The 21,053-nt window shown below is 43.7% G+C and overlaps 1 protein-coding gene across 5 annotated transcripts in view; it reads right to left on the reverse strand.

Annotated features, from left to right (window-relative positions):
- Nucleotides 1-20,839, reverse strand: part of HMGXB4 (HMG-box containing 4) — a 28,327-nt gene extending 7,488 nt beyond the window's left edge. For 2 of the 5 annotated variants that reach the window (XM_032646034.1, XM_032646033.1), the window contains exons 1-8: nucleotides 20,767-20,839; nucleotides 15,903-16,001; nucleotides 15,106-15,254; nucleotides 14,775-14,853; nucleotides 13,035-13,990; nucleotides 2,634-2,715; nucleotides 1,616-1,680; nucleotides 503-608 (exon numbers count right to left, since the gene is read on the reverse strand). In XM_032646034.1, the coding sequence (XP_032501925.1) occupies nucleotides 503-608; nucleotides 1,616-1,680; nucleotides 2,634-2,715; nucleotides 13,035-13,990; nucleotides 14,775-14,853; nucleotides 15,106-15,254; nucleotides 15,903-15,933 (1,468 nt within the window). In that variant the 5' untranslated portion in view covers nucleotides 15,934-16,001; nucleotides 20,767-20,839. Of the gene's footprint in view, nucleotides 1-502; nucleotides 609-1,615; nucleotides 1,681-2,633; nucleotides 2,716-13,034; nucleotides 13,991-14,552; nucleotides 14,668-14,774; nucleotides 14,854-15,105; nucleotides 15,255-15,902; nucleotides 16,002-20,766 lie in introns of all 5 variants that reach the window. The other 3 variants (XM_032646035.1, XM_032646036.1, XM_032646037.1) reach the window with 3 other exon arrangements.
- Nucleotides 20,840-21,053: the final 214 nt, after the last annotated feature.

Below are 21,053 nucleotides of genomic sequence, written 5' to 3' on the forward strand. Positions count from 1 at the left end.
GCCCAAGAGCTGCAACTAAGACCCAGTGCAACCGAATAAAAAAAAAAAAAAATTAAATAATAATAAAAAAATAAAATATTTACTCTCTGGCCCTTTACAGGAGAGCTTGCTGACTTCTGACTTAACATTTTCTAGGGCTTCCCTGGTGGCGCAGTGGTTGAGAGTCTGCCTGCCGATGCAGGGGACACGGGTTCGTGCCCCGGTCCGGGAAGATCCCACATGCCGCGGAGCGGCTGGGCCCGTGAGCCATGGCCGCTGAGCCTGCGTGCCCGGAGCCTGTGCTCCGCAGCGGGAGAGGCCACAACAGTGAGAGGCCCACGTACCGCAAAAAACCCCACAACATTTTCTAAATTTTTTTGGCAACCCTTAATATTTAGTAATAATATCTGGATATCAAGATCTGCTTCTAATATAGGCTCTTCTCCCCATTTCTTAGTGAGGAAGCAAAATTCACAGTGCTCTAGGGAAAAGAATGAAAAGAGGAGAGGGATGTGGTCACTACCTTTCACTTTCATGGAACCCTCTGAACTGGATGCTTTTCTTTTCACAGTTGTAGCTTCTGCTTTGTTCTGTTTGTGTTGCAGATACTGAGCTTTTTGTTTCCAAATCTGCAATCAGATCAGGGCAAACAAATTTAAAAGGGCAAAAAAGTAAAAGGGAAAGCAGTCATGGAAGAGGAGAATGAAGAAAAGAAAGGGAACAGTGGAGGGGAGCAGACAGAGGGTTAATGTTAACTTTTAAGCTGGAGGGTCAGTGAACAGGCTTCAGATAGCGGTGACAGTAGCATCTTAGGAGAGGACCACGAATACCCCCCAGTGCTAATGGTCACATTGCAGCATTGATTCTGCGATCACTCTAAGGTTGAAATGTAAAATCATAGAGGAAACATCTGGCTCATCCTCATGTCCACGTGGTTTAAATATTTCTTCTAACCTGCCGGTTGGAAACCCCAGTACTAGGATAACAATGACACGGAAAACAGAAACTAAAGATAATTGACCTGGGTGAAAAATATATGTTGTTTTCACCCAGACAAGCTGTGCTTTAAAAAAGCAAGATGGTAATTCTAATGCCTAGACTACCTTCGTATCATCTAATTGGAAAGTGACTGTGATTCGAATATGACTATTTATCATTGTCTTATTAGCTTTTTGACAGGAAGGTTTATTATTTGGTAATGGTTGATGAGGATGATGACCTGGAACCTACTTACCTAGTAAACATTGTCCCATGTTTTTATTATTTGCTGTGACTATCAGGTGGACCACTTTCCTCAGTTCTCAGACCACAGCTGACTAGTAGGTGTTTGTGGTCAAGGCCTCTGACTTTAGATTCTCTTTTAACACGACTCATTGCCCAAGTTACGTCATCTTTTGGCTCAAATGTCAGGTTGTTGGGAAAAAATTAGATGAGGTTAGAAGACAGCCTCCCTGCAGCTAAATCCTCATGTAGAGTGAACTGGCACCAACTACTTTACTGCCCTCTGCTAAACCATTTTCCACCGATTTGTAATTTCTTTTCTATGTTCAGTGTTGTTTGGGACGGTGTGTCGGAGGATCACACATTTTGGAAGGCATAAGCAATGAAAAATGTGTCCGTAGTAAACTGTACTCACCAGTTTGTCCTTCTCTGGCAACTGCTTCCACACCTCAGCCAGTTTTTTGCTCAGTTCCCCAAAATCTAGCATAAAAGAGTAAAAAAAAAAAAAAAAAACAGGAACAACCCAAAACAGTAAAGGTTTAACCATAAACAAAACAGACGACTGATAGGAGCAAAAACTAGGAAAAGGGTCTTGAAGATCAGATTTAAATAGCACAAGAGTCTTTCAGAAAACCAAACCAAACCCCATCACTTTCCTTGATTCTTTTCTGGAAGGAAGGGGCTGTTTTGGTGGCCGTGAGACATGCTCAAATTCTCACATGTCTACTCTCTAAGGACTTATTCCTTAAGCATCTTTCTGGTGTCTTTTAATTTGATTCCACGGAACAGGGCTTATCTACTTAAGTTAGAGAAAATATGTTATGGAGAATTTGACTGATTAAGAGATGTTAGAGTTTTACCGAATTTCTGAGAGCTCAGAGACAAAGAAGAACTTCCTTAGAGCAGCTCGGAAGTGATCTTCCAGACGTGTAATGCTGTGCTTCCACACGTAGAGCGAGGTCGTGCTTTATAAAGCACATCTGTGTCTTTCACGGTGCTTCAGTGTGCCTCGCAACAACCCTGGTGAGCAGGTTGGGAAGCTAGTTCACACACCAGACAAATGAGATGCGCAGAGGGTGCGCGACTTGTCTCAGGCCTGAGGTGTAGTGTGCTTCTCACCTCACTCACTTCCATATAGAGACAAATATGAACAGTGTAATACGTCATCTCGCTCCGACTCTATACTGAGGGCAGTTTAAGGAAAAGGTCAACTGTAGAACCTTGGAAAGAAACAACTGCGTATTTACGTACTGTGCTTTATGGACGGGGTGAACTAAGACAAAATCTACAGTGACTTGCACAACTGAGGAAAGAAATGAGATTTGTGTTCTTTTCATACTATGGGAATACGTTTGCCGGCTGACTGGATTAACTGCACTGCTTCAGGGACACAGATGGAAAGTAAAAGCACTAAAGATGAGAAATGTTCTTACCTATGCCTGGATGGTCGGCCACAATGGTTACACGATACTCCTTACAGAACACCTGGTAGGCCGACATGTTCTTCTTTTTTGGCTGGTACCACATAAAAATAGAACAGGGTAAGACTTAATTAGAACACACGTTGAGCAACCTTGCATCTATGGGAACAAAACAAAAAGATACCTGCACTTTTTCATCAAGAGTGCTAAATTACTAACCAGCTTTCCTAAACACGATAATTAATTTTTAATCCATGTTACTTACGACTCAGAGATGAGTATCAGTTTTACTTTAGAAGGTAAAAATCACATGCTAATTTTAGATTTTTCAGGTTGTTGCAGCTACTTGGTAATTATTTGTAACGCTCTTCATCCTTTCTACAAATGCTACATATTTCGGTTACAATTAAGTGCTAAGAAAATCTTTACCTCTCCTTGGGTGTCTAGTTTTCATCTTCTTTGAAAATAAGAACCACATAATTTCCCTTTGCTTTGGGGCCAGAAAATCAAGAGCTAAATTTTGTTCATATTGTTCCTCTGGTTTTGATTTCTAATCTTAAAATTTTCCTGATCCTGCTTTGACTGTCACTTGTAGTTTATCGTTATTTTATTATTCACATTCTTGTGGTCCAAGGTGAGAAGCAAATAACTGAAGACAATTCTTTGGTACTTAACGTAAGATGAACCTCTTTCACTTCAACAAACTGCTTTGTACTACCTGAAATATGTTTATTCTTCACTTATGACAATTCCAAAGGCAATGCATGATTTTTGAGAAACAAAAACAAAATGAGCTTTTAAAACCAGTTCAATGAGGGATATATAAAACAAAAGATACTATATATTACTATGCATCCCATTTTACAATTATCCATAGACTCGGGAGAAAAGAGTTTTCCTACCTGAAAAGGTGCATTAGATAGCACCTGTTCAAATCTCTCATTTTGAGGATGAGAAAGGCAACTTCGAAAAATAGTGACTTCCCTGGGTCCTGCAGCTATGCCAGTTATAACATGAGAATGGCTATAGCCTAGCCTGGCCTCCAGGGCTATGCATTATGGGCCAAAGAAAAAAAATATGTTGTAACAGAAAAAATTACTTTTCAAAAGAAAAGATTATCCCTTTGTAACCATTATCTAATAAACTGAGATGTCTTCAGTCTGGCTCTCCTTACAACCTCATCTGTAAGTATCAAAACATAATAATCAGTCCTCCATCGCCTCCCAAGATAGTCCTTTCTGGTCCTGCACTTATAATGACATAAACGGTTGGTTGGTGCTTTAAAAGCTACCGGAAACTTCTGTTTGCCTCAAGAATCTGATTTTACAACCAAAACAAACCAACAAACACCACAGTCCTGTCTCGTGACTTCAGAGTTGCACCTTGTTTTTAAATGAAGCCTGATCACACACTTTATTCACCTTAGTTCTTTTTTTTTAAAAATTTATTTATTTATTTTTGGCTGCATTGGGTCTTCGTTGCTGCGCACGGGCTTTCTCTAGTTGTGGTGAGTGGGGGCTACTCTTCATTGCGGTGCACGGGCTTCTCACTGCGGTGGCTCCTCTTGCTGCAGAGCACGGGCTCAAGGTGTGCAGGCTTCAGTAGCTGTGGCACGTGGGCTCAGTAGTTGTGGCTCGTGGGCTCTAGCGCGCAGGATCAGTAGTTGTGGCGCACGGGCTTAGCTGCTCCACGGCATGTGGGATCTTCTTGGAACAGGGCTTGAACCCGTGTCCCCTGAACTGGCAGGCGGATTCTTAACCACTGCATCACCAGGGAAGCCCTCACCTTAGTTCTTAATGTTGTTTTCATAAAACAACTATCCTCAAAGGCCAAAGACTAGCCAAAACTTATGACAGTAAAAAAGCTGTGTGATGTCTCAGACTTTAATTCCGAAAGGAATGCTGAAACCATTTTTGAAGAATGGAAACCCTGAAACGTCTTCCAAAGTAAACTGCTTTGAATGAGATAGCGCTTCTTTGGCTACGAAAATTATGCCATGTTTGTTATAAATTTAGCTTCAAAAATTTTAGACTAATCTTTTAAAAACAGCTTATTCATAGGCCTGACATTTGGCCATAAAATAAAACTTGCAAGGAGTTTTAACAATGTTTTCTCAAACATGATATAAGACTATGAAAAGTCAATGCTCTCTATTCCACAAGGCTATCTACAGCTATAACATAAAATTGAAACTACCTTTACAAATTTAATCACAACTCTTACCCAATATGTTAGATCCAAATCCACATAGTGAAGAAAGGGGCTCCTCTCATAACTCTTATAAAGGACTTTATTCAATTATGTAGAAAATATACCGGCATTTATTGAGTATCTGTACTGGGTACAGTGAGTAGTTAAGAGGATGAGCTTTTGGAGCCCAGATCTTATTCTAAGGCAGTCAAGCAGCATAAAATAGTGGAAAACATGAAATGTAAAGTTTAAAGGCCCACCATTTTTTCTCACCATTTTAGCTTCACCTTATACTAATTATCTGATCCTGAATAAAACACATGAGAAGTGGATTGCTCTCTGACGTGATATTTTTTTTAAAAAATTTGTTATTTATTTATTTACTTATTTGGCTGTGTCGGGTCTTAGTTGCAGCACGCGGGATCTTCACTGCCATGTGCCGGATCTTCGTTGCAGCATGCGGGATCTTTTAGTGGTGGCATGCAGGCTCTTTAGCTGCGGCATGTGGGGATCTAGATCCCTGACCAGGGATCAAACCCGGACCCCCTGCATTGGGAATGCGGAGTCTTAGCTACTGGACCACCAGGGAAGTCCCCTGACATGTGATATTAAAAGTATTTCAATGGCAAAGAAAGAAAAACAGAGACTAAAAAGGAGACTGCAAAGGAAAGAGAAAAGCAGTAAAGTTTTCTCACCAAAGCTTTTATTTTAACCATTCTGAATGGGAATCTATTTCTGCTCTCTCTCATAATACACCACTGAATATAATGTAAACATTCTTTCTGGGTCCTGTAATCAGAAAAATCTGGGTTCAAATTCCCATGCTGCCACTAAACAGGTGTGCATCCTGGGGCAGGTTATTTCACTTTGAGCTTATTTCTGTGAAATGGACAGGATAATACCTACATCTCATTGGGTTCCTGTGAAAATTCACCAATACACCATAGATAAAAAACGTAGTGCAGTGCTTAGAACATATGAACAACTCAGTAAGTATATAGCTCTTATTATTATTGTAATTTACTAAAGCCCGCTTCCTGCCTTCCACATGGTCACTTTTAACCTGCTGGTTGGACCTCCTGTGGTTCTCTGAACACCCTATGCCCTCTTGGGCCTTCACATGCATTTCCACTCCCTGACTGGAATACCTATTTGGCCTTAAGTTTCAGTTCAGGGCTGCCTCCCCCTGAAAGCTTCTTGGACACCCACAGGCTTTCCCTGGCACTCTGCACCCACCTCTGCTGAGGTTCAACACTCTGAATGCTTTCCAACCCCTTACTACACACGGAGCTCTTTGAGAGCTAACACTGTACCTGATTCAGTGCCTGGCACAATGTAAGTGCAGAATAAATATGTACTGAATACATAACAAAGTCTCAGAATTGTGTGTGAAAAGGCCAGTACGCACGTTCATTTGTGTTACCTCGTCTGCTTTTCACAACACCCTCGTAGGTGAAGTTCTACGAAGAAAACAACGGGGTCAGAGTGGTCCCCTGACTCCCCTCCAGCTGATGTTCCTTTCCCCAGTGCCCACGACGTGCTCCAAGGAGCTGTAGGAAACTTGCTCTATAACATCTGCTTTTGGTCCTTAGAGACCCTGTTTTCTTTCTGGTTCTTAACTGCTTTCCAAATAGGTGACAGCTACAGAGCTTGCTTCCTAAAAGGTGGATGTTAATATTAAAAAGCAAAAGAAAACATAAACAAGAGCCCTTTTGCTTAGTCGAATATGTGAAATGAGTGGTTGAAAAAAAACTTTTAAAAAGATGTTTTCAAGTATATTTTATATTTCCGAAGAACGTGGGATGAAAGCAACAGTCGTTGTTAACAGCAGCTACTGACTGAGCCCTGCCCTGTGTGTGCCAAGCGTGCTACACGTACACCTAATTTAATCTAAATAACCCCATTTCACAAGTGAGCAGAGAAGCGAGGAAGCAATCTCAAGAGAACAAGGCTAGTAAGTAGCAACAAGAACAAGAACCAAGTCTGCTGAACTCGAGTCCAAGCTTTCCGCCCCTTCATTTCGACATCTGTATGCTTCCATAGGACAAATCTCAGACACCAGTGCACCATGTCAGTCTCCCTTACCCTAGAACCTATTTTTAGCTTTGTCAAAGACTGGTTGTGGCACCGGGTAACCGTCTCTTAAGTTTTAGAAAGGCATGTGCTACAGTGGAAAGAGTACAGCCTTGGGGTTAAAGAACCTCCATTAAAATTCTGGCTCCATGTCTTTTCTTCTCAGCTTCTTCCTCTGTGAAAGGGGGCTAACAATACCTGTCAGTCAAGACCCCTATGTGTGCAAAAATGCCTCAGAGAGCCTGGCACATAGCAGGCTCTCAGAGATGGTACCTCCTGATTTGTACCACTTATCGCTACTGTTATTCAGCGTCAGTCTTAACAGAGGGAGAATTTATGTAACACCATGACAAGTCTAGTTATCTCTCAGAATTTAACTTTTTTTTTTTAATTTATTTATTTTGGCTGCGTTGGGTCTTTGTTTCTGTGTGAGGGCTTTCTCTAGTTGCAGCGAGCGGGGGCCACTCTTCATCGCGGTGTGCGGGCCCCTCACTATCGCGGCCTCTTGTTGAGGAGCACAGGCTCCAGATGCGCAGGCTCAACAGTTGTGGCTCACGGGGCCAGCTGCTCCGCGGCATGTGGGATCGTCCCAGACCAGGGCTTGAACCCGTGTCCCCTGCATTAGCAGGCAGACTCTCAACCACTGCGCCACCAGGGAAGCCTTATCTCTCAGAATTTAGTTTATTAGTAGATCAACAGCAATGTCTGAGTGTGCCAGGCACTAGGCCACTGGGCCAGGCTTCATTTGCTTAGAGGAAATGAGAACATTCTGGAAACATACAGGTAAGTGAAGGCATTCCTCTGAAGTGGCAACGTCACAGATTTTAGTTTGAGTGGGAGTGAATGGGCTTTTACTGATTTAGTAAAACCAAAAGTAAGGTATTTCTGAAATGTTACCATATCCTGCTCCTCCAACATAAACCAAAAGATCCCCACTCCAACGGGATGGTCTTAAAGCGGAAACGATCATCAAGGTATCACCATATGATTTCTCTCTCCTCCTGGAAAGCAGGATTCAACAACAAAGAAACAAACAGGCAAACAGAAAAGCTAAAAAAGCACTCCCTAAATGAAACTCCACACTGAAAGTGTCACCATTCACAGGGGAGATAGTCCAATCTCCCTTCTTTGTATCAGTCAAAATTCTCCAGGAAGAGTCCCCCACTGCTGCCTTCGCTTCTCACTCTCGTGTGAACTCTGCCAGCCTGGCTTCCATTCTCCCCACTACACCTGAACTCCTGTCTTCTCAAGCATGAGACCAATCTGTTCTTGAAACTGTCTTCCTCCCTCTGCGATGCTAAGCCCTCTCAGTGTCTCCTCCAGCACCACGGCCCCTCTTCCAACCCTGGTTTCAGGTGGTCCACTGAACTCTAGGTCTTGCATTTCCACTGCTCCCTGGAAAGTCTACTGAGATGATGACTGTAACAACTAACGTGTATTGAATGTTATTTAGCTAATGTGCCGAACACTGTGCAAAGCCAAGGTTCCCAAACTTTGTTGGTTCATGGTTCCTGTGTGGGTCTTCACGTGGTACGTGCTTTTTATCACAGCAATCACTGAAAGGAATGGAACATAAAAAGACGTTGAAACTGTGAATTACTTTGCGCTAGTAGTTCATGAGGTACCTGACAGATGGCAAGTATGACTGTTTTTTCTGAAATTCTAATGTTGAAAAAAATCTAGTGGTGCCACTGTGAGTCTGCTGTGGCACCCCAGAGGGCCTTGGCACACTGAGGCCCTGAACACCTTTCCATGTATTACCTCACTGAACCCTTAACAACCCTACCAGGTAGGTCTATCATCATCCCCACTTGTAGATGGAGAAGTCATGCAACTTGTCCAACATCGCATAGCTTCGAAGTGGCAGAGCCAGGAATGCAGCCCAAGGGGTCTGGCTCCATAGCCACGCTCTTAACCACTTAGCTATGCTGAATCTCTAGATGCTTATATCTTGGAATCTAAACCTAACTTTTCTTCTTCTCCCAAACCAGCCATTCTCTTGCTTCTCTATTTTCACTGCAGTCTTGGTCACAGATTCTAGGGTAGAAGGGCACACAGAGGCCTCCTGCATTTCCACCAGTGGGCTCTCTGTGTGTGCTCACTGCAGGCCGAGGGAATGCTATTCCTGAAACCATCCTTTCTATCTCTAGGTGGACTTTCAGATACTTTTTTTTTTTTTTTGGCCGCACTGCTCAGATTGCAGGATCTTAGTTCCCCAGCCAGGGATTGAACCCGTGCCCGTTGCAGTGGAAGCGCAGAGTCCTAACCACTGGACTGCCAGGGAATTCCCTCAGATAGTTCTTTTTTTATACTGAAACAAAACCCAGGATTTAAAATTTTTCTTTATTTCTTTGGAAAGGATTTTTTTTAAAGCTCCATGGAAATTTTCATGCACAGGTCAGGTTTAAAAAACATGGTGTAGGGCTTCCCTGGTGGCGCAGTGGTTGAGAGTCCGCCTGCCGATGCAGGGGACATGGGTTCGTGCCCCGGTCCGGGAAGATCCCACATGCCGCGGAGCGGCTGGGCCCCTGAGCCATGGCTGCTGAGCCTGCGCGTCTGGAGCCTGTGCTCCACAACAGGAGAGGCCCCAACAGTGAGAGGCCCGCGTACCGCCAAGAAACAAAAACAAAACCAAAAATAAAACCATGGTGTATGTCCCATAAATAATCTGTTGACTAAATAAATGATTACATTCAAAGTATCAGGTTTCAGGTTTGGACAGTCACAGTCAAATACTGAGTCATAGTAAGATTTTTTGCTATAAACTGAAATTCACTTTTCACTAGCAACTGCTAGCTGCATGGGGGAATTATATATAAGTCCCTACCCTTGAGGAGATTATAATTTTATCTTGCAAGCCACCCAGGTTCAAAACCTTAAGGGACATTTATATACTCATTTATGTTTCTGGCTCCCCAGAGCCAAGCCCAGCTGCCAGATCTTGTCAGTTTTTTCTTCAGAGTCTTTCTTGAATCTGTCTCTTCAATTTTATTTCTATCAGGCTTTCATTACTGACCTCCGACTATAATAACCTCCTGGGTGATCTGCCACAAGTCTCTCCTCGGTCTAAGTCACCAGGTAAAGCTTCATCATTTTATTCTTAAATTATCATTTACAGTATATGTAAACTCTGCTCATAACCCCAAAGTGCCCATGGCCATATCCCTTACTTTGGCATTCAAGATTCTTTACCATTTGCTTACAACCTACCTTTTCGATGCTGTTTTCGTCCACATATTCATTCATCTGACATGTGTCACAAAATGCTTACCAAGGACCCCGAGGAGTTGAAGGTAATAACATCAAGGTGGCTGAGAGTCCCTAAGGAACTAAAACGCCCTCAAGGAGTCTTCAGTAGGGGAAATCGAATATATACAAAGATGAATCCAATATAAGGAAGACAACAAGTGCAGTAACTTCCCATAGCAAGGGTGTTATGGGAATTCAGAAGTTAGTTATAACTGGAGAGTCAGGATGTCTTAGAGGAGGTGGCATTTGATCGCATTTTGAAGGGAAGGCAGGCCTTCAATATGTGAAGGAGAAAAAACAAGGGGAAGAAGGTCACTGCAAAATACCATCCAAGGAGTGGAGCTAAGACGGTAAGGAACAAGTATGGTCCCCACACAGTACACACAAAGCAGACTAACAGGAGGTAAGGCTGAAGAGGGAAGTTTCGGGCTAAATCACAATTATGAATGCTTGGTCAAGGGTTTGGACTTTGATATTCATTCAAGAAGTATTTACTGACTTTCTACGATGGGCCAGACTGTGGGTTATGTACCAGGGACAGAGTAGACAGCAAGACAGACATGATCCCGGTCCTCCAGGAGCTTATGGGTCTAACATAAAGGCAGTAAGGATGCTCTGAGGATGTTGAACAGACAACTGTCATCATCAAAGTGGTCCTTAAGTTCATTCTGGCATCAGAGTAAGATGAATTTTGCATGGGGGAAGAAATGGAAAGGGGGCCATTTATTACTACATTAAGTAGTAATGTACTTAATGAGAGGGATGAGGGAGGGATGAGGCAGTGGTGATAGAGGGCATAAGGGTGTGGAAGTTATTAAAGAGGAAGAGTATCAGGCCTAACAGCTGAGCGGAAATAGTGGCGGGTGTGGGCAGGGAAGAGGGAAATGTAAAAGTGAACCATAAGGTTGGAAAAAAATCAGAACAGTGGTTGGTTTTAGGGGTGGGGATTGACTGAGAAAGGGTATGAGAAACATTACTGGGTATCTGTGATGAAGCTGTATCTTGATAGAGGTTTGGTCACACAGGTGTGTGAACTTATCAAAACTCATCAGGTGGTATACTTAACATCTGTGCATTTTACCATATGTGAATTTTACGTAAAAAAAGCCCAGAAAACAAGTATTGAGCTGAAGTTAATGATATGCAAGCTGAAGTGTTTAGGGGTGTGTATGTGATACCTACAGCTTACTTTAAGATACATTAACAAAGATAAGATGGATTGATGGATGGATGGATGATAAAGCAAACAGCAAAATGTTAACTGAAGAATCTCAATGGGTGGCATATGTACAATTCTTTCAATACTTTCTGTTTGAAAAATTTCATAATGAAGTACTGAGAAAAATAATCAGCATATAGTTTTTAGTTTGGATTGACTGGTAGGACATGCGGACTACAGAAGGAGATGGAGGAGGAGATGCATGTTTAAGGGTCTGGATGATGAGCTCCATTAGTGACACATGGCTCTGACGTAGCCAAGGCATCCAGGAAGAAATATTTATCAGACAGTTGGAAACATAGGGCTAGAGTTCAGCTGTTTTGTTACGTTGCTTCCTAAACATCTCTCTGCCTCCATGTGCTCCCTTCTGCTGACAACCCTTTTCTTCTTTAGAGCGTTCTCTGACCACCCTGCCCTCCTCACACTTAGCACTGTAAGATTAGTTTACGGCATTATCATGTATCACTAGAATGGAAATTCTTGGAATAAACAGACTCTTACACAGGATACGTACTATTTCATGAAACAATTTTGGAATAAACAATGAATAAAACCCACCCTAGTATTGGACTGTTCAGTTCTTGATGCTCACACTGATTCTTAGCTCAGAAGGTACAGTTAAAAAAAAACAAGATACAGCTTTTTCTTTCTGATCTGTATACTTGCTTAAAAGGCACTCCTACTAGTGGAGAAAATCACCTGTGACTCAATTATAGACTGAAATGAAATTGCCAATCCCATATTCTTAATATATTTGCTTTTCTCTTTCTTAGCTGCCTTTCTTTCAGATTTTACCTGACATTTAACTTTGCAGAGCAAAGGAAGAAAATGGTTGTCCTTAGGTGGCAAAACTATGATTTTTTTTCTTTCTACTATTCTGAATTTCTAAATTTCTAGAAAAATAATATATTACTTTGGTAATCTGGGGAAAAAGTTTATCTTTTAAAGGAAACCTGTAATGACACAGTCATCAGCCCCTGTACTGTAGTACAACTGCTAGAAAATTTCTTGAGTTGTGAGGAAGAAATCAAACCAAGGCGGCTGATCTCTCATTCCCGTCTCCTCAACAACAGTGAGCTCACTGAGGTCAAGAGCTGTGTCCTCCTGCCCCTCTTTCCACCTCTTAACTCCTATGGCAGCACTGGGCTTGGCACACAGGAAGCACTCAAATGGTGAGAGCACACACGCTGGACACTAAAAAGAATACCAGAAAGTAGCCAACACCAGCTCGTGGGAAGCCGTTAGCTTATTTTGTTCATCGGTCATCATTCTAATTTTTTTTTCCATCATTCTAATTTTGAAAATCTATTTTTCACAACGAACTCACAGAATGAATACGTTTTTACATCTCTCAACTGCCTCAGCCAGACAGCGCTGCTGAGTGAAAGAAATTGGGCTTGGCTCCTTCTGTGAATTTTAAGGGCCAGTCAGAATAAGCCTCTGTATTTCTAAACCTATGCTTGGCACGGTGGGAGAACAACTCTATCAAGGAAACCCATGAATAATTAAGGTCGCTCCTATTTTTGTACCATTGGTAATATTTTCTACTTTATATCATTCCAGCAGGTTTACCTTGCTACATTCCCAGCGGTCCATCTGCTTAATTCCAAGTCCACTTACTACTGTCAAGGAAAAACCTGCTTCACCTCCTACCCTGCATCATACTTTAAAAAATGCCTTACCTTTTCTCCTCTGTCCCTCTCTTTGTCCTTCTCCTCTCTCTTCTTTTTTTTCTCACTGTGCCCATCTGTGTGGAGGCCAGGAAGCGGTGGGGGAGGGGCGGCTGCTCCAGTGTACGGGATGCTGGGCGGAGGGCCGGGCGGCGCTGGGACCTCTCCTACTGCTGCAGCGGGAAGTCCCGAACTTCTCTTGGACTTGGAGTGTCGTCTCTCTTTATGCTTCTCCTTGTCCTTCTTCTTCTTGCTCTTCTTTGACTTCTTTTTCTTCTTGATTTCCCGGTAAGAATCATCGATCACTAACTCCCCTGCCTCTAGCTCCCCGCCAGAGGAGGAGTCTGATTCTACTAGAATAGGTTCAAGCCCTGAAAGATCAAGGTTAGCACTGTGGGATTCTGGGAACTGGGAGGCATCAGACCCACAGCCTTCAGGGCCAGGAGACGAACGTGAGTCTGAGGATGACTTGTGCTTCTTCCGGGCTGTTTTCAGAAAGCTCTGTAACTCATGTCCTAGGAGTAAAGCACCTTGCTCATCCCGAGCTGACTTCTTAGAGGATTTTTTCACAGTCGCTTGTTGAGAGGGGTACTGAAAAGACTCCTCGTCAACTGAGCTGCTTCCCTTCTCCTTTGGTGAGAGAATAAGTTTCATCTTTAACCCATCAGGCTCACGAAGGGTCAGCGTCTCTGTGTTCACATACAGTGGTTTCATTTTTTTGGATTTGTGGGAACCACCATCCTCCAGGGACAGCTCCCCACTGCTTCCGCTGACTTTCTTCCTGTGGTGTTCCTTTTTACTCTCTGAATGGCTTGAAGAACTGGAGGACTTTTCTCCTGTCTTTTTGGAAGGCTTGGTGCCTGTTGCCAGAGGGGAAGTGATCGCTTTCAACAGGTCCATAGCTGTATCAGTAGATTGCGGGCTAGATTTTTTCTTTTTCTTCTGTGACGACTCCAAAGACGAAATATCTAGGAATAATCAAGAGAAGTAATTGTCCATTTGACAAAGCAACTTCCAGCAAGTTTCCTCTCTCACCAAAAACACCCAACTAAGATGAGGAAGAGGCCAACAGGAATGATTGGAGGGGAGGCCCTTCAACTGATTCCAAACATTCAGAGATGACGCTCATGTGCTTCTTGGCTTGGTAGATTCTGCCTCTGACCCTGGAGACAGTTCTTGCCACTCAAGTTGTTTTTCTTCACTGAGTCTTCACAAGCAACCAAAGAGAGCATACCCAGAAGAATGGACCATAGCTGCAGGATTACGAGTAGTTACAATTTAGATGACACTGAAGACAAGCATCATTTGTTCCTGTGTTCAGGACAAATCCATTCTAGGAAAGAGTTAGTCTTGTCAGCTATGTGCACAATATAGCTAAGAAAAACTGGTCTTGTGAGTGGATACGCGCTGGATTGAGAAGTAACCCACAGGTGCAGGCCAGAGGGCCCAGGACTACATATGGCAAAAGGGATGCTAGACAGCAATGGGCACAAGATAAGTGGATGATTGAGGGGAGAAGGAACCTGGTACCTGGTGTATCACAAATGAAGACTGTTCTTCTATGCTGAATCCTCCAAAATACCAGCCCTCCACCTCTCTCCTCCTTCACACTGGTTTATCGGCACTCAGAACAAGAACCACTGTCCTGTTAAATAGGCCACTGAGTCAGCAACATCTGGATCCCTTTCCCCTACCCCGACTCCAAGAACCAGTGATGTGTTTCTCCCGCCTGTTGCCCCTTCCCATCCTTACCTCCATAGTAGTAATCATCAGAGGAGTGCTTCCTCTTTTTCTTGTGCGTGTCCGTCCCCAAGAAGTAAAGTTCACTATCCTAGAATTGAAGAGGAAGAAGAACTGAGCAATGGATAAGATGATGAGGCAAAGGCAGGTTGGAACCAATGTTGTTTTCTGATGATTTCTGACTTTGGAAAATAAAGTAAAACACAGGAAATAGTGAAAATAGATGTGAATGATGTTTATTTTTCTTTTTAAATGTTTTTCAAAGAAACCTCTTTCTTCAAATACTAGGAAACATGATACGAAATAGTTTAAAACTTTCCTAATTCAAATGTTTAGAATTTACCTTCAACTTCTTCTTGGAAGAATTCCTGACCTGAGCAGCGATTTCTTCCTCTTCCCTTAAAAAATCTTTGTAAGAACGTTTCTTTTCTCGTTGGCTTCGGCCAGCAGCTAGCCCTATGTCCTCAAAGCTGTGATCACCATCAAAGCAATCTGAGAAGCACAGGTTCATTTGGGAAAGGAAATGAGAAAGTCAAGTAAGTCACAACCAAATCGCCACATGTGAAATGCAATAGTCCCTTCACTTCCAAATTAGAATCATGTTATTTGGTAAGTCCACTGGAACACAGGGCTAGATCCAAGGGGACAAGAATATGTCTTGATGACTTGGCTGCAAATACAGGAATCAAACATGAAGAAACAATGCTTCCACGCTATGCAAAGGCCCAAGGTGCATCCTTAGACACGGTTTCTTAGTTGTGATTTGGCAGGTGGACACAGACTTGCAGAGGTAAGGCTGAAAAGAATAAGGATTCATGTGCTGTGCTGCTCTGTGGGTGTCCACTGTGTGATTCCTATCCTCAGACTCCTGCACACTGGAGCTGGCAAGGACCACGAGTGCTGCAGGGGATCACCCCAATAGACTACAGAGACTTATGGTTCGGACTCTTGTGTTGGAACCCTGTCCTGGTTTTCGTTTCCATGGGCCCAGTCTGGGGATGACGTGGAGTTTTACTAGTGCTCTGGATCATCACTTGGGAGTCCAGGCTGTGATGGCCAGTCCTGGTCTCTATGTCCATGGGCTGCAAGGATTGAAGAGGACACCCCCTTTGGAATGCTTCTCAGGTTAAGGGGTCATACCTTCTTTCTTCACGGAGTCATCATAAGCCATGGCGGTCCTGCCGGGCCTTTGAGAATGGGTCCCTGTGTCCAGGCTCCTTCCCGTCTACAGGACCAGGTCTGAGAAACAAAGAAGGAAAACCCTCCTGTAATGCAAAATCACCGTGGAGAAGCAACCTTCCAGATGGAAATGCGTAGTGATCCAAGGGCAGACTGGAAGGGCAGCAAGGAATAAAGGAGTGTCTTGTCACCTCCTCTTTCTGTTTGTAAATATACTAGGGATGAAGCTGTAGGAAGTGCATTAGGCTTAATTTGATTTGATTCATGAATTAAAGCTGTTGTTTGGGGAAGTATATAAAACACCTCCTATATAAAAAAATACTTCAAGATTAATGAGAACTTCTGACATGCCAACAGGTCTGACAACACTGAGACAGGGTGAAAACCGACATTAAGTCAGAGGGATAGGTTCAATCACGGTTACAAAATGCACAGATAAAGCAGGATGCAGAGGAAGACAGGTTATACCATGCATTCGAGACCACAAAATCCTACCATTTGAATCGGTGAAAGGCTAAAATCTATTGTATTGCAATTTAAACAGAACTGATGATAACATGATAGTGATATTAAAGATCTTGAGAGTATAATTTTTTGGTATGCATTTTGTTGGGCTCTCTGAATTTGCTCAAAATCAGAGAAGTGTAAAAGTAGGCACACTTCTTATATTAGTTGCCCACAGACAGCTTTCAACTCTATCAAGCCTTTCTTAAAGGCTATAGGTGAAAATAAGGAGGAGTTGTCATCTGTCCACTGGTGATGAAATTTTTATCATTATTAAGATTTTCACTGATTTGAAGAACTACTAAAATTTAAATGCTGTAAATATTGTCTTAAATTTGTTAAATTTTTTTTTTTTTTTTTTTTGCGGTACGCGGGCCTCTCACTGTTGTGGCCTCTCCTGCTGTGGTGTCGTGGATCACAGGCTCCGGACGCGCAGGCTCAGCGGCCATGGCTCACGGGCCCAGCCGCTCCGCGGCATATGGAATCTTCCCGGACCGGGTCACGAACCCGTGTCCCCTGCATCGGCAGGCGGACTCAACCACTGCGCCACCAGGGAGGCCCTAAAATTACTTGTTTGGCATTCAAGTTTATACGTCCATTTTGACTTTGAAGATGACAAGCCATGAACTGCACTCAAAGGTAAAGTTCTTCAAATAATTTTAGGACAGGCAATGTCACAATTCCCGCAGGAAAAGTTTTTTCAGGAAATTTAAAAATTATATACTAAATATATTGAAAATGTCCTCATTCAGTTAGTGAAATGCTTAAAAGTTGATCTGACTGGTTATTTACTTAAATTTTATTTTACCTTCACCACTATAGTGGGGTTTAGAAATGCTGAAGGACACTTCAATGAGACATTGCCAGTCCCTTCAGGAAGGTATGGGTAATAGTGAAGTATGTAACTTATGGGAAAGAAAAGATGAATTAACAAGGGAAAATTTCATAAGAGTTACATTTAAAATAAACCAAAAGAAAAAAGGCCTATTTGCACAAGTCAGATAAGATACAAGGCACAGATAATGCCTAAGTTGAAAACAGAAAGAGAAGTATTACCAAGAATGATTTACAAGTCAGATTCAGAAACATAAAAAAGCATTTCTCCACTTCCCTAAGAAGTGGAATGAATGAACTTGGTCAAGGTAAGAGTGAAGAAATGAACTGGGTTACTTTACAGGTAATTGGAGAACTATTTACTCAAAGGGCTTTTCACAGGAAATGAAGGTGATATGAGGTCAGGTCTCATGTAGAAACTACGAGGAGGCAAGATACTTAATATAGCCAGTTTTTCATGTTCCAGCATTAGGCATTAAACTTTCTCAAATAGAAATTACTGTCATCCCCTGTCCACCCAAGTGGTGTAACTCCACAAGGGGTTAGGGGAGGGGGATCATCATAGGGAATTATATCCATTCACTTAAAAATAGTACATCCACTCACTAGCACTAAAGTAGTGAGCTTATGAGAAGAGTATATGGATCCCATTAATCTTCATAGGCCGATAATGCCAAGAAATACCACATCTTGAGACCTCAGCTTAAATGTTTTTCATGATAAATGGAGTTTGGCAAAGAACGTTTGAGAAATAATGGGCAAAAAATCTTAAATATTCAACATCATCAGTGTGTCCACCAATCTGTTGTCAACAACAAAATGCTCTTCTGTATGATGCAAAGGCAGGTCCTGAGACTTATAACCAGGCCTTCCCTTTGGTAACATCAAAACTAACATAAAACAGAGCTGAACAACGAACAGTCAGAATAGGAGTTAAGTACCTCTGAAGACAGTATGAGAAAGAAAACAATGATGTCACTGGACTGTGAAAAAGTGCTCATGGTCTCATAACTGACTGCTTTGAAAAACAGCCAGTGGGTGAAAAAACTGTAAAAGGGAACAGAAAATTAGGAGCTGATCCTCAGAGGCACAGGGCAGCACAGAAAACATGTGCTGGCTGTCAGCATTATGTATTAGAATCAGGCCCGCTACTATTCAATTTTTACAAAGACATGGAAGAGCACTTTATAAATTACAAGATTAAATAACCGATAGTAAAATATGAACAGGGCCTGAAGGCAAGTCTAATTCAATAAAGAACTGGGACAGCCAAGAGCTTAAAAAACTAAGTTTAGACACAATGGACTATCTCACTCACAGCCTGGGCAGACTGATAGACCCTGAACTTCTGGGTTCTTTAAAATCAGGATATTATTGCAGCCCTGAGGTTAGTTTTGGTTGCTGACTCATAGAAGAAAGATGAAACCAGATAAAGAAGTCTCAAGCAACAGTGTGGAAGAAAGGCAGAGTTAGGGCAACATTTATGTAAGATCAGACGACTCCTGTGATTCTTTCCAGGTCTTGAATATTATCCACGATAAATTCAGAGTCCAGGGTTAGGTAGCGCATTGTCAGGATTAATGAAAACGAAAAATATTAGGTTTGACATTCACATTAGAAAACAGAAGCCATAATTACATTAAGTGTTGGCAAGTGTAAAACAGGTGTTAAAGCTCAGTCTCCCGAATTCCACAAATTTTGGAGTTTACAGAATCCGGTGTTGTCAACTTCAAGAGGCAGGGATAGTTTTACAATTATGTTCCTCTCAGTGGGCTAACAAATGACAACAGAAGTAAAAGTTCATTACTTAAAGCTGTTTATGGAAGTAAGAAATATGCCATCATAAAAAATGTGTACTCTTGAAAGGTGCAAATTATCAAATGGCTCTTGTGGGACTTTTCTTCAGGAGATGAAAAAGGAGGCAGAGCTGCTCTTCCACTTGTAGGTAAGTACATGCATGATGTTCAGGCTTTGTTTTTAGAATTATCAAAGGAATCAGGGAAAAACTGAAAATCACCAGACACAGTACTTTGTTATTTTGAAGGTCCAAATTACAAATACGGAAAAAAAAAAAAAAGTTTCAGAAGGTGATTTTTTGAGGTCATCTGAGCCCCAGCAATCACTAACAAGCCTTTTCATCCCAAAATGTAAGTGTGTATTGAAAAAGACAAAGTAAACCTCGGAAACGGGGCAGTAAGCAAAATCCCAGGTCCAGTCCAGGAGGACAGCCTTGCTCAAGATTCTGTGTTCTCTTCCTCCAGCACTTCTTTCAGGAACTCAAATTGCCAGTGCCGGAAAAGGAAGATGCACATCCAGCTGTCGCCAGTTTCTGAATTGCTGTCGTTGTTGTTACTTCTAGGATAGGAGCAGGGGATGTCTTCTCATTTTCGTCGAGATCTCCTCCAATCTCAGAACCCAGCGACTCCGAATTCTTGCCACTCCCTTCTCCTTCTCCACGAACCTACCTATGCAGCACTCACAGCCCCTGCCAGCTCTGGGAACTGCAGAGATCCCGACAGCCTGGGATGGGGACTGAATCCTCTCACTGTAGTGCAACTGAGCGGAACCACGACGACCTCACAGAGCGGCTGACAACACACATTCCCAAAAATCCAGCGGTACAAATTTTGACAAGCCTTGTCCAATCAACGGGCTCTACTTCGGATTCAGTTTTTTATTTATTCTGCTATGGGGGAATATAGTCAGCCATCAGGAGGCAGGGAGATAAATGGCTCTCTTCTGCCCGACAGAAAATAAAGTGAAATCTACAAGTACCAGCTTTGGGGGGAAATGGGCCTGGATGGAGAAAAACCCACTCGGAAGGTATGTTCAAACTGGGTCGCACGCAAAGAGTACACACCACACCGGGTTATTGCTACAAAGAGCCCCAAGGACCACCGTCTTTGTGGTCCTCACGGCAAACCAACAGGATTCTCCCGGCAGTTCTGCAGCAACAGCTAGTTCAATAAAGCTGTGCGAAGGTGCGAAGAGGAAAAGAAGAAAGCTCCTTGCATCCTCTCCTGCCAGCCGCGGCCCCGGCCCTCCCGTCACCCGGCCCCCTCGCCCCTTGACAGCCCAAGGACCCTGCGTCCCGGGTCCTGAGCCAGGCGGCCCCACTCAGGTTCCCGCGTCCCGGCGGCTCCCGGCGCCCCCGAGGGCGGAGACTGCCGGGCAGGGGGAGGGGCGGCCTCGGCCCGCGGGCCCCCGGGGCGGCCGCACGCCCCCTCCCGGCCCGCACTTTCCCGCCTTCCCCATTTGAACAGCTCCCGCCCGCCTTCCTCCTTCGACCCGCTCCAGCCCCTTCCCGGGGGCGGACTGCGGCCGCTACTCCAGTCCCCGGCTCGGCCCCTGGGCTAGGCCGCGACGGGCCCCGGGCGCCCTCAGGGCGGTGTCGCGGCCCGAGGCGGCGGGTGGTGGCGGGGCGGGGCCACTGCCGCCTGGGGGTGGGGGCCCAGCTCGGCCTCGTGGGGGCTCCGCTCGCCGCTACCTTCACTAGGCTCGCTCGGATCCCGCCTCAGCGCCGCCGACCGCCGCCATCTTGGAGAAGGAGAGAAAAGCGCGAGCGGCCAGGGAGCCTCAGTCGAGCCCAGAGCGCAGACTCCGCTTGGGAAGGGGAATCCCGTTGGTGCAAGAGTGCCGAGCGCATCGAATGAGACGCTGGGCTTGCAGAGCTCCGGAGCTGTCCTGTAGTGAGAATTTGCTCTGTGCCGGGCTTGGGCTAGAAGTTTTACCAACACGATAGCATTTGATTCTCACTGCATCCCTGTGAGGTAG

The sequence above is a fragment of the Phocoena sinus genome, chromosome 10 (assembly GCF_008692025.1).
Source record: "Phocoena sinus isolate mPhoSin1 chromosome 10, mPhoSin1.pri, whole genome shotgun sequence".
Classification (NCBI taxonomy): Eukaryota; Metazoa; Chordata; class Mammalia; order Artiodactyla; family Phocoenidae; genus Phocoena; species Phocoena sinus.